The sequence below is a fragment of the Pagrus major genome, chromosome 22 (assembly GCF_040436345.1).
Source record: "Pagrus major chromosome 22, Pma_NU_1.0".
Taxonomy (NCBI): Eukaryota; Metazoa; Chordata; class Actinopteri; order Spariformes; family Sparidae; genus Pagrus; species Pagrus major.
Window position 1 is genome coordinate 21,714,978 of NC_133236.1, and position 14,550 is coordinate 21,729,527.

Genomic DNA, 14,550 nt, shown 5'->3' on the forward strand with positions numbered 1-14,550 from the left:
TTTACGGAAAGAGCTTTAGAAATCCTCTATACATTTCTTGGCTTGTTTTGACAATTGTGTATTTAACAAAATGAAATGCATTGAAAAGGGAAACGAGCCAACAAAAAAGAGCCAAACTCACAGTTTCCAATTCATTCCATCGTCAAGACAGAAACCTTTTAGAAACCACTTTGATCAATCACATAGAAGAAACAAAACCCATATTAATAATAAAGATAATAAAAAATGAAGAAATTATTGACTTAAATAAAAAGTCACAACTTTCAAATGTAAATTAATATGGGCACAAAACAAATAAAGAAGAAAACAACCAAAAAAATTAGATAGTAAGTCAACAAGAAAGGGAATCCAGTTCATTCCCAGTTGGCAATATTTCTTAATCATCCATTGTTGTTACCAAATATAACTGTGTACAAGCAACAGAGAGGAATGCTAATATACATGAAGTTAAGTTTCATTTGAAGTCTTGTCTTCAGGGTTTAATGATCTCAGTTCACTTTAACCAGATATTTATTTATAAAGTCCATTCTTAAAGGGGCTGAAGTTGTAAATACTTCTCCTAAAGTCTGCTGTGTGATCCCCCTTTAAGGGCGAGACCAGACTGTGTCGCTTGTGCAGAGAAGTAATGAAAACAGAACTCTCTCCATTACACTTACAGACTCCTCCACAGGGAGAGCTCTGTCACTTTCCTCTTGCCATTTCTCTTTTAATATAAAGTGCCTCCTCTGATAATCTATTTAAAAAATACCAGGAGTAATACTGGATATAAATCTAGTATTATATTCATGAGTTAGAAGCAGATATGAGTATTTTAATTATACCGTCCTGTCAAATGAATCTCATCGGGGATTGTGATGAAATAGTTCTGCATTTGGAGAAATCTGTAGAAATCTAACTGTTCCTTGCCCACATATTTAATCTTTTGTCCATCAGATTAAGGAAAAATTCACCACCGTAACAGTTTTGATCTTCTCTAGGAACTGTTGTAAATATTGGATAGGCTCGCTTGTCTTTTAGGTGAATACACACCCAAATATCCGTGTCCCACTTCGGCTGGTGTCTCCAAGCAGGACATCAGTTTGGGTTTTTGGATTGTTTGGGTGTTTCTAAACATATTTATCTGTATAATGTCTTATTTTACAGTATACAGTGTTCTCCTGATGTCTGTGAAAACTACATAACATACATTAACTACACTTATAGGTCCCAAATTATCACATTCTTTTCTGTTTTCCCCCCTCTTAGGAATAAGTGAAATAACTGCCTCTCTATAAGTTTTTGTAACGACCAATTATAGACCTTCATTAATATTTATCCCTCCTCACCGTCTACCATTTGGAGTTGAAGCCTGGGGAGCCATCTGCTTTCAGTCATGTGATAAGATTAATTTCTTTAAGTATCATCCCGAAAAAAATGTGTTCTGGTTTTCTTTAATCGAGGTTGGGTTGAGTGAGTATAACAAGTAGGTTTTTAAGTATAGGTAATTCAGTTAGCAGTGATACCTGTAGCATTAGCTTGGAGCTAAAGAACTTTGTTAACTTTAGTTTGATTTTATTATATGCTGTGTGATATATCACTGTATGACAATGCATGTGAATAGGTCACTTTGAGCACTACGCTGACTGACTACAGGAATCATGTGCAACTAGCGAGCAGTCTTTTGCATCTCTTGAACGATTCCAGCCCATAAAAATGACTTCCTTTACTGCCAACATGATCACCACCTCTCCTGACAGAGCTGTCAGGAGCACTGTGACTGAAGCCACGAGTGCACTCTGTAGTACATCAGCACCTTATCTCTGAACCTGGACTACGATGCAACACCTTCTTTCTTTCCTTGAAAGTGTGACAGTCTGTGAAATAGTCATTTTGTGGCTGTGAGATGCCTGCAGAGTAAAATGTCTCAAAAAGTAAAGTGGACATGGACGTGCTGAAATACGAGAGTACGTTTACAACTTCCTGCTCTCAGTACACTCTTCCCAAAACTCCAAACCCATCCAAACTTTTTGATGATGCCCAAGAAACTGTTAGGAATGTAGGCCAAACAGTCCAGTGAGTGTCTGAGCACACTGAATGGCTTTTCATCTCCTCGTACAACCCGCTGATGTGTGTGTACGTGTCCTGCAGAGAGCTGTGTTATCCCTCCATGAAGCGAGAAGAGCAGCTCATTAAGTGGTGTTGCCTGCGGCTAATAGATCTGCTTGTTGTCTCTTAGCATGAAAAAAAAACTTGGGTTGAAGCAAACGAGTAAACACGAGGCAGAGATTCTGCACTGGAATGTCTATGTGGAAGCTGGCTTGGCGAGGAGGGAGATCAGAGGAGGCAGGCGGGTCATCACCGAGGCTGTTCTCAGCAGGCTTGATAGGATATACTGACCTCGAGTTGTCAAGTGGAGGAGGTGGAACGCTTAAGAGAAGCCTCTAAATCTGACATCCTGGAGGAAACGCTAAAGGATTTCGGAGTGTTAGAGCAGACTTCCTCCGCAGAGGTCAGCGAGCATGTCAAGCTCTGCTGTGGCGGTGCACGAATGGTGGATAAGATCTGCCCTGAAACACGGAAGTCTCCAGATCACTTTGAGCCATCACGGCTGTCGCGCCGCTTCAGTGTTATGAGCGACTTGGGGAGATCGGCAGAGGAGGGTCGTGGTCTCTGTTTTGCCTGAATGTTCAGGGATCATACGCTTGACTGCAGTTGCCAAGAAAAGCTTAAGGGCTGCAATTAACAATCATTACTGATAAGCCTGCCAATTGTTTTCTTCCAAATTATTAATTGCTCAGTCTATGAAGTGTCAATAAAGGGACACAATCGAATGATCAAAACAACACAAAAGCAACACATGCACAAAATTTAGAATAAAATACTGCAAGGTGAGAAAAAACATTTGAGTTAAAGCTGTGCGACCGAAAGTTTGGTAACCTCGACTTCATCCAGTGGTGAAGCGTTTATTTACACCTGGTCTTAAGGGCCTTGCTGAAGGGCACCTCTGTGGTGATAATAAAGGTGAAGCAAGCGCTGCCTTCACTTTCCCAAACCAGATTTATCCTGCCGGTCCAGGGATTTGAACCCTCCGGTCACAAGCTCGCTTCTCTAACCTTCAGGCCACCACTGCTCCTACGGTATATCAGTGTTTTACGGACTTACAGATTCTGAAGATATCATGGGAACTTGTTTATCTCAGTTTGTCCCGGCCTCTGCTGTGAACTGGTCAGCCAGTAGCCTCTCAGATTAAATGTCTGATCAGGAATTAGTTGTTTACACACACACTGGCAAATAATTAAAGAGGCCTTGTTCTTATCCTTCAGGCTTGATGTTTGAAGGCTATCTCTACTATCCACAGGCTTCTTGACCTCATTTTCTTCGTTGAGCCTCTTTTAAGAGAATGTGTGAATATAAAGATGACATTTTGGGGTCAATATTTTTGATATGTGTGTTGGTGGGTCACTTTAAATCACTTCATTTCAATCGTGAGCAGCAGATCAGCCTCTCGGGGTCGATAGCAGTGCTTCATAGTCTCTTAAATTTAGCTACAACTGAGGCAGCCAAACCCGCTTGAGTCAAATCATTTTTAATTAACTGTACAGGTCAGGGTTTAGGCCTCCTGTAAAAGATCGAATTGGTGGAATAGTACATAGTTATTCAAGTGGAGGCTCGGGGGAATTGGTGCTGACAACTATTAACATCAGCTTCAGTTCAGATGGGTTTAATTTAATGGTTTGAGCTAAGATTTCTGAAATGAATGGCGACCTTGGAGTTCAGATGAATATTATGCAACTGCTGAAGTGCTTGAATAATGTAACCTTGTCTAAATGTGACGAGTTCTTTCTTTTTTTTTATGTTTTTAATTTTAAGCTTCTTTGAGTGTTTCTCTATGTTATGCATGGTGAAGCAGGGACAAGCTGTTGTGCACGTACACTTGTCAGGGTGTTCGTGTTCTCTCTGTGAACAGTCTGCGAGCTGGAAGTCAGTGTTTTAACACATCTTAATCTTCTACTGTTGAGTCACATTGTCACGACTTTTCTCTGTCTCCTACCTGACATGCAGCAACATGGAAGTAGAGGAGATGGACACCGGTATGTATCCACACGTTTGGTGATGCATGTTTCATGAGGCCTTACATTCAGAATACCACCATTTCATTGTTTGCATTGTCCATACAAATCATTTGTCATTAGTTCTCATTCTCTTTTTAATGAGCCGACATGCCTCATGGATCCGTTCCATGAGGGAAACTATCAACATCTGCACATTTGTGAACACATCTGTATAAGAAGGGGGCACACACAAAGACATATTCAAGTAATTTAGCCCATTGAATACATCTGGAATATAAACAATAATGGCCTGATACTGTAGTTGTGGAAAGCAACTACAGTAGTACAGATGGCAAGTCTGATTGCTGATTGTTAAATTGAGAATGTCAATGTTTAAAAAATGTACCTCAATTTACTGACCTACAGAAGTTGAAACTAGGAATGTGCCACATTTTTTTTTATCCAATCTTCACCAAATTTGGTACATACCATGTTAAGATGACCATGAACAAAACTTAATTGGGTGTCAAAAGTCTGAGGGCGTGGCCTGATGCAGGCTTTCACACTTTAATGCAAAATCTAATCCAGAATTTTATTTGTACCATCGCTGAACAAATGTGTAAAAATCTTGTACATTTCTACCCCCAGGGGGCGCTACAGTAGCAACATAACATGATATTTCTGCAATTCTGTTGCTTTAAAGAAGATGAAACTTGGTACAAAAGTTCTTCATGAGCATTTGCCCAACATATTAAAGCATGGTACCAACAGCACCACCTTGTGGCCATTAATAAAATGCCACCATATCTCTGAAATGCGTGATTCACTCACCACCAATTTCAGGTGGCATCATCAGACGTAAATCGTCTACGCTGCTGTGAGGTGTGACTTCATTCATCTCTAGGTGGCGCTATAGTAAAAAATCCAATTTGATCTATCTCTTACAGGACATTGATTGCGGTAACTTGGAAATTAAGCCGCAACAAGTCACTTCACTTTAGTGGCGTGCTGAGAGGATGTTACTGGTTACTAGAGACTAGTTGGCAAATTTCCTGGAAACGCATTAAAGAAATTACTCGCTGTTTATTAACTGCTTGTTGGAAAATAGCTGAATATTATTATAGAATAATTTTGGTGTAATTTTCATTATATTTTGAGGTTATGAATGTGGATATTTGTGGGTAAATACAAAGAAAATGCAAACATATGTTGCTTGGTAATTTCCATATATAGACACAATTATAATATGTGTTCATATGACACTTTATTCATTCACGATCATTCCAACGTCCTCTTCGTGTCCTTTATACATTTTATTCTTCTGTCAGTTTCCAACCCGCATCTCCTGTAAACCCTTCAGATGAATAAATATTTAGCAGTATTACTTTTCTCTCTTCCTTGTCTCTGTCAGACTGGCCGAGTCCCGCTCCGAACCCGTCACTGACGATGCAGCTCTGAGTCCGCTGGAAGTCTCCGAGGAGAATCTGTTTTCTATCCGCAACAATGAGTTTGAATAACACACACACAGGGCAATAGCTGCCAAACTCGCAGCACCACAGAAATTAGACAGAAATCATACCACAGGCCCGAGACCAACAAACAACACAAAACAGCATTCATCACTTGGACAAACAGGAAAAACATATCACGCTTCCCGGTGCACAACCTGAATCAAAGAGGCTCTGTTTGATATTCAGCGGCTGCTGCAGAGAGGCCAGAATGAAAACCCTGATATCATAAACTGCTATTTCTGTGAATGCCTGCCAGTCAACACACACTCCCCTCAGTGTAAACAGCCATCTCACAGACATATTCAAATTCCAACAAACTGCCAGATGAAAGACGGTGCACACAACACTGCAAGGAGAGCGAGAATGACACATTTCTTCTCAAAAGAAGTTCCTGTAGAAGATCGTAGGATGAATACTGTCTCCTTCTTTTCATCTAAAAAAAAAACCCTTTCACACGTGGATTCCGCTTGTAAATTCATATGAAGATTTTTTCCGCATCAAAAAGTCCAGAAATGTGTGTATATAAGGCTGTCATCTCCCTCTGATCTTGGCGTTTGATTGATAGAATAGCAGCTGGCGGTCTCAGCAGCCACTGGAAGAAGTCCAGCGTTAGACGACATCAGCAAACATGGTGCAAATCTTCAGTCATGATACTGGATGATTTAGACGTTCATCATTCAGTTTGATGTGCAGTTTGAGCATATAGACAAACTGTACCCATGGGTCATCTTTACCAACAAATCAAACATAAGCTCAGTTATTTTCTTTTTCGTTATCAGTTATAAAACAAAACAAAACACAAGGGATGCTTACTTTGTTTATCCAAGACTTTTAACCCCACCTCTTGGCCTTCCTCAGCCGACAAATTTGCTCAGTTTTCATGTAGGTGAAGTTTGTTATACAGCGACCTAATCACTGGAATTAATGTTGGCAATGTATGTTTCTGCAAACCACTGATTTGTTGAAACTTTACATTTGTTTATGTTGCAACTGTTGGCAACTTTGTGTTTCTTTAGGTTCATTTTTCAGTTTTATGTCGTTGACAAAACTGTGCTCATGGTCTGCCTAGGTTTAGGCACAAAAAAAAAACACTTGGTTAGGGTTGGAAAAGATTATGTTTTGGCTCAAAATACCTGGCTGGCAATTGTTCCATGGTCTCCTTAAAAATAGCCAGTGGTGTCACGCTTACAAATGTTGAAACACAGTCTCAAACTCCTGATATGAAAGTCAGGTCATTAACATGTAATGTGAACCTGATATCGTACATTTTGCAGAAATGTCAATATGGTACGTAGCCTGTGACATGTACAAATGTGAACATGTCAGTGGTTTGCAGAAATGTTAACTGCCGACATTTTATCCTGGCAATTGGGCAGTATAGCAGGCGGTGTTGTGGATCAGGGGTGGCATCAGATCATAAAAATAATCCAAATCCAGCAATAGAAATAAATGATGACAAACGTATATACAAACTAAACCATCACCATGACAACTCAGCAACATTTCCTGCTGAGGAAGGCCTTGAGATGCTTTGGACCTTCAAGCTCTCTGTTGTTACTCCGTGGTGTAAGACATTCACAGCTACTCTGTTCAATCTGTCTCATTATTGGAGCAGCAGTGCAGTAAACTAGAGTTTATGGACCATCAGCAATGCTCTTCACATTTAAAGGGGTACTCCAGTGGTTTAGCACTGTAAATTCATTAAGTTGAGGGACTCAAAAGCGACAGATTATGTAACGCAGATCAAAATTCATCCACTTCATCCAATTCAGTCATCCACAGATGACTTGTAACGCTAACGTTAAGTCGAGCTTGAGGCTGCTTTTTCAAGGGTCCTCGTCAAAATTTTTGCCAAGAGCTTTTTTATTATTTGATGAACATGGGTGCTGCTACACAAAAATTAACCGAACGGGTTCAATTTCTGTAAAAACAAGAAACTAAACAATAGTGTTGATGGAGGGCTGGTAATTTAAAGATTTGTAATTCTTGTATGCCTGTCGAACACTGACTACCGCGGCAAGCTTACTGAGTAGTAAGCTACTAGTCATGACTAGCAAACTGAACTTGATGTGTAAAATTGATGGAGTGCCCCTTTAAGGTAAACAAACCTTAACCAGGGTTTTAAAGATCCATTCAAAAAAAACAAACAAGACAACCTCACTGTTGTGAGGAATGTGGCTTCAGTAGTCAACATCGCTAATCCGTTGTTAACCCTTGCTTCATGTAAACAACGTCAATAGAGAGTCAGTGAAAACACAACCACAAACATTTCCCCTTACAGAAACAGACTGACATCCCTGTAACAATCAAGTCCAACGCTGTCTTTACTTGAACACGTAACCAAAATGTGACGACCACTTTACGTTCAGTCAGCTGTACATAAGGATTACATTAATGTCGAAGAATAGTGATGATGTAAGGTCAAGAGGTCAACTGTATGGCGAGGCCGAACTATTAGAGTAAAGAAACCTATTTCCATATGCTGTATTTTTTCAACGTCAAAGCTGTGTAATTTATGTATGCATACTGTATCATTATAAATGACGTAGGATGAATAGGATCAGGGCTTGTTTTTTTGTTTTTTCGAAAATAATTACCACTCTTGTTGAGATGTGAATGTGTAGATGCTTGTACGTTTTGCATTAGGTTAGACGATTTGTACAAATGTAATGTGGTTTTTCTTACAGCAGGATTTGCTTTATTTTTGCTCCAAAATAGCCATTAGCAACCCACATACTGTATACAACACATGAATTATCCTGTTCTCAAGTCAGTAATCCCCTTTTTCCTCACATTTTCCACTCTGTGCCACACAACACGCCCTCCGTCCCCTTCGCCCTCCGCTCGCGCTCTGCAAATTATTTTTATCCGCCGCTCAGAAGATGTTCGCCGTCAAGAGGATATTATATTGTGCCTCCGTCTGGCTGAAGTGGTCTTTCTCTCTGTATTCATGGCATCATGGCTGAGAATCATTGTGACGGCACGGGGGGGCGGAGGGGGCTCGGTGTTGTTGTCATGACACCCGCTGCCGAATAATTGGATGGCTTATCAGGTTACGCCACGAAGCTTAATTGCATTGTTTCGTTCCTGACTGGCACAAACGCCAGCCGACACTGCGTATTTGAAAGAAAGAGAGGATATTAAAAATAGCCCTCCACCATGTCTGTGTTTGCATCTCCGTATCGACTGTAGAGTTCAAGGTCAAAATGCAGCGGCGTCATTTTGCCTTACCTTTTTCTCACGAGCAGAAATGATTTTTACAACATTTTCTAACCTTTTTCTGCTCTGTCATTGACTGACCGATTGATTCACGCGCGGATGCTTCACTATCCGCTGATTCAGTGCTATTGAGTGATATTTGGAGATGGGCTGTCATCCAGGAGCTCTCAGACCCCAGAATTGGTTTTCAATAACGACAACCAAAAGCCAGTCGTAAGTGTTTGTTTCTGCACGGCTTCACCACGAGGCTGCGCTAGTCGATATTACACTTGGATCACCTAGTCTTGCCCTTCCCTAATCGATTTTCAAGCAATCCCGCATCCTTATTTAGAACTGATTGATCCCTGTATGAATTATATTATGGGATGGAATCGATCTGCTGCACTGTACAGGCACCCGAGAGTTTTGTTCCGTGTAGCCAGAATACTGTATACAGCACACTGATGTGGCCAGATTCCCAGCAAATCTTGCAAATCTTTGGCACGGCCGAGACATTTTTTTCCATGCAGGAGGGGGCACTTGGAGGTATAACATGCCAATTTGAGTCTGGAGTGCTCTGAATACAAATCAGCCTGTGACGGTTTGAGGCCAAGAATCATTTTGAGGCTTGTAAAAATGAGAAACTGGGAAAAGAGGAGAATCGTCTGATAAGCTATTACTACCCAAATTAACCACTTTGACGTTTACAGTATCGGTTTACTTTTCAAAGAAGGTGCTTATTTTCTATCTATGCAATTAGTGGGTTTCCAACAGTGTTGTGATATTATGATAATAGAAATTTGTGTAAACACCACAAGCAGTTGTCCTGAACTGTGTAAAAACATGTACAGAATTTGGAAACTGTTATGGTTTGTTACATATTTATGCTTAATAAAAGACTTTGTACAAAACTGTCATTGCACTCAGGTGTAATTCTTTCATTTGAGGCCACTCGCAGAAGCCACCGTTAGATACAAAGATACAGCTTGGCCTTCAGTAGTGCTAGACAGTAGACTGACTACATTGTGTGTTTTTATATCAAATCAATTTGATTCCAGGACTCTGCTCAATGACTCGATCAATAATGAGCTTCAGCACATTAAATAACCACAGCTCAGTCTGCAAAATCAAATATTTGAGTGTGTGAGATTTTGATTCACAGCCGTCGTCACAGAACTCTCCAGTTTAAACATGAAATTGAATTCATTATGTCTCTCTCTCAAACATTTTCGAGCCAGCTTCGGTCGATCCAAACCAAGGACGTTCTCTTGTCTGTTTGTCTGATTGACGCAATCACATCGATGTCTCTGTTCACTCAGCCCACTGCTCAAACCTGAAAGGATGAACACCAGGTGCAGGCAGAAAATGTCAATATGAACTTTGATGAGAGATAACATAGTTGTGCATTATATGATTAAGTGAATTATACCAGCATACTCGTGTTTGCAGCTTGTGGGTGTGAATATATTCTATAACCAAGGCAATTCAGTTTCAGGTACAATTATTATGTATTGATTTCTCACACTGCAAGATGAAGAATTAAGTAAGTAAGTGATGGAAAGAAAAGATGTCAAAAGTTCAGATAAGAGCTCTTTCTTCAATGTTTTGCTGGTATGAAACCCAATCTAATCTAACGCGCGTGTCTTTCCGTGAGATGACAGAGCTATCTGAGTGTTTGTTTAGTCTGATGACTGTTTACAGAAGTATGCAAATCTTTTAATTACTGTAGACGTGGTGCCTCCAATCCTATTACCAGACTGTGCAGCACCAACAGAGAGATTCTCGGAGATCACTCAAGGTTTCATTCTCAGGGTGGCTACGAGCTGTCATTTTTTATTTTTTTTTTACATTAAAGGCTTCTTCAGCTAGTCAGAACTGAAGAGGGCTCTTGGATGAGAGGTGAAACGTCTTCAAAAAACTGAAACGAGTCCAGTTGTCCATGATATAGCAATCAGGACTCAAATTTAATAGTGTTAGTGTCAAAATAGATTTTTGCTTTTTATCGTTATATAAATGTAATTTATGGTATTAGACCGACTGGATAAAGGAGTAATTTGTCAAATATGGCCAGAATTCAAAGGTAGCTCTAAAATATAGGGGCAGCATATCACCACGGCTCAGTTAGCCACGGGACGAGAAGACACACCAGGCGGGGACAGAGAGGGCGGGCAACGGCGGAGGAGCGGGAGGAAGTCGGGCCACAGCAATGGGCTAAGACAAGTAGCGTGTAGAGCTGGAATATTTTCACATCTTACTCTGTGAACAGTGAACACGTTGCTTTTGAAAACAAATATGGTTTGAAGCAGAATATATTGATAGATAAAAACATGTTGTGAATTTTAGGAGCAAGAACATCTTTTCTTTTCTCAATATTGATTTGGTAAATTGTTATGAATGAAGCTTCAAAACGTTCGATACATCCCTCGTTCAGACATCAGTGATTCAGAGATAAAAACATAAATATGAATACATCCTTTATTTCACTTTTATAAACCTGTCCACTTTGGTCTGCCTGCGTGGAGGAAGGTGGTGAGTTGGAGCCTCTGAAGGACTCTCCAGAGTTACAGTCCTGTGTTCAGAAAGGAGATCAAAAACTGCACTTTGATATTTTTCAGAGAACCCACTGGAGACTGAGAGGTTACACTGTGTTATTCCATGCAATGAATCAACAACCACAGCTGTTTGTACACTGCGTCTGTCTGCGTGCTGCGGTGACAACAATTCACAGCGCTTGCTTTTAAAATGATAATGGCTTTGTTTTGATCAGCGTGCACGCGACTGACCGAGGATGCTGAGTCAATGACAGGAGCCCGTCTGCGTCTCTGCACTTCAGCTGCTTTCTGCTCTCCTGTGCTGATCTCTGGCAGATCTGATCTCACTGCAAACAGACTGCACCTGAATGTCACGTCTGCAGAGCCTACAGCAATGAGTCATAAACCCTGGTTTTATGCAAGTGTAGTTTGATTTCGAAAATATTTTACAAGGTGCTGTTGGCGATTGGTTGACTGTACATTTCTTCAGTCAGAACACTTTGCAATTAAAAACAGCATTGTCACCTTTAACACTCTATTAAATAGGGTGAAAGAGACAAAACAAGTGAGAAAGAAAAATAAGATCTTTGATATTGTCTTAAAATGTTGAACTATTACAAAATAAAATACCTTTATAAGGATTGCAACTCACTAGCTTCTAATTCAGCAATTCTTGTTTAACTTCGGGGTGATATAATCATTACCGATATATCTAATTCGTCCATCGTGTCCTGGGATCTGCCAGTGAGCAGCTCTTTCAGCATTCATGACTGTGTAATTAATTGCTAATTGGCTATTTAACGCAATTTTGAAACGGCTAATTAGCCACTGATAAGGTGTTCCTCGCTGTGCTAATGGCTTAATGTTGTGTTGGTAATGGTTGGGCCGTTTGATATTGAGAATCCACTGAGATTGGCTCGTGAAGGTCGGATATGCTAATGTTTTATTTAACTGCTGCAACAGAGAAAGGGGCATATGGAGGGCAGTAACCTGCTGTGAATATTTCCCTTTGTAGTCAGAGGTATGACCACCGTGAACCATCTGATGTCCAGTTTCTATTATTTGTTTTGATGCATTTGCAGTGTAAAAATGCTATAAAAACGTTCTTCATGTACAACAGGAGGAGGATAACTGGCTGGATTTATAACAGAAAATAAAAAAAGGACCCTGAAAAACTTACTGACAGTATACCGTGGAAGCCTCATTAAACATAACCAGTAATACCTGTGGGGTTTTTAAGTTTCAAAAGACATACATTCTTACTTCCATTAGTCTCGTCCATCTATTTCTGCTCCGTTACTCAGGCAGAAATACATAAAGTACAGATGGAGAACAGGAGGAGGAGGTTGCTAATATTGCTGCACATGGGAACAGGGGGCTGCAATAATGAAAGCAGACTCCTATGCAAACCCTGTATTGAAAACATCAATGTATTTATAGATGCAGTATACATCGGGATCTCTGACTCACATCTAAAATCTCACCAAAGCTTATCTCGGCCATAATAACAGCCCATAAATCACCCAAACAACTAATGGAAAGAAGCCTGCAGCGCTGAGACAGAGTTATATATAAAAAAAAGAAAAGATGGAGGGTGTAGAATATTAGTTATTAATCCCTGGGACGCTGTAATCACTTTCTATTTTAAGCTTAGCTGTGTCCTTAGATACTTCTATGTAATTACTTTTGTGATTAGGAGCATTCTGGATTAAAGGCCAGGTGAAATGGCTTATTGAATACGTTCTATTAAGTACTGCTGCAGACCGACTTGTCTCAGAACTTCTGGTTCATTGTGGATAATTGTAGCATATGTTGGTGAGATAACTGCAGTTTTTATTATGGAGTTAGGAGAACAGATGGATACGGTAGCTTCAACCGCCAAGGGGCCGGTCCTGTTACGTTTCCCATGTCTGACCTGTAAATATGTCCAAACAATTCACTTCTTTTTCTTTTTTGTTTATTAGTTTTCATGATTGAAAAAGAAACATTATATCTATTAAAGTACAGGAAAAAAACAATGCACCTTTAAAATCTTAGAAATAGGTTTTCAGATCAATTCTCGTTAATTCCCTCTGCTTAAACAACCCTGTATTTTTGTGCTTAACAACAGACACAACTCATTAATGGGCCAATTAGCGAACAATATAATCAAAGGGCCAGAATGAGGTTGTTAAAGGGCCACATTTGGTTCTACAAGCCCTCAGTTTAATAGGTCTGGTATATACTGTAATCCCTCCGTAAATCTCTACTACTACTACGTAAATCTCGAATTCTCAAGCTCGTCACTGTGACACTCATAGTGTTACTCACACTGCACTTATACACGGACGTCACTTTATACACTTTATATTACTTTATACTACTGCCATATAGTATAGTTATTCTTACTGTGCATTCTGTGGCTGCAACTAACAATTGTTTTTGTTGTCAATTAATCTTTTCCTCGATAAATCGATTAGTTGTTGGGTCTATAAGATGTCAGAAAAAGGTGAAAAATGTCAATCAGTGTTTCCAAAAGCTCCTCAGTCCGTCCTCCCCTCATTTACTTATCTAGAGTTTAGTAAAGCATCCCTATGTGCGGCAGAAGTGCGTGACTTTGGAGGCTGGCTGGTGGCTTTCCATCCAATTAAGTTAAAAATGGTACTTATATATTCTTTTCTATTGATCCATCAGTTTATTTTTCTTGACTTTTGATTGGTCGGGCAAGACACATGTTTGAACCTATAGCTACTGCCGGCCTGGGTTGTGGTTTTATTGTTTGGGGGTTTTATCTACTGTCTAGTTATTTTTGCACTGTAAGGCTAACACGACAGATTAACTGTGTTCTCTTAGGGTACTTTAAGGGAACACAAATTGAAAATTATTGCAACCATTTAAAGGTGCTGTCTAAAATGTAATGCACCTGGTGTCCTATCCAAAAAATACAGCCGGAGCGAGAAAATGCTAGCGTTGTGCACAAAATACTGTACATGTCAGGATTTATTGCATCACTTTTAATGGACTATATGTGTTTTGTACCTCAAACTGAAGGCAGTGAGTTTACAATAATTTTAACTATGTCGTTAATTTGTTGCACTCGGAAAGTATTACCTGCATTAAAACACTTTGTGTGATGTGACTTGGCACATATTTTGTGCACAGTGCGGTTTTCTATTGAACTGTAAGTCTTGGCCAGCAATAAATGCACAAATTGCAAACAGCTGATGAGCAGTTTGTGCACAGTGGAAGTGATGTATGCATTTCAGTGAGACAGACTCTATTACATTAGCTGCAACTTAG

The 14,550-nt window shown here is 39.9% G+C and overlaps 1 protein-coding gene across 1 annotated transcript in view; it reads left to right on the forward strand.

Annotated features, from left to right (window-relative positions):
- The window catches only part of LOC141018321 (low density lipoprotein receptor adapter protein 1), a 47,356-nt gene extending 41,085 nt beyond the window's left edge, over nucleotides 1–6,271 (forward strand). The window contains exons 10-11 of the mRNA XM_073493254.1: nucleotides 4,042–4,070; nucleotides 5,443–6,271. Coding sequence (XP_073349355.1) covers nucleotides 4,042–4,070; nucleotides 5,443–5,489 — 76 coding nt within the window. The 3' untranslated portion in view covers nucleotides 5,490–6,271. The remainder of the gene's footprint in view (nucleotides 1–4,041; nucleotides 4,071–5,442) is intronic.
- Nucleotides 6,272–14,550: the final 8,279 nt, after the last annotated feature.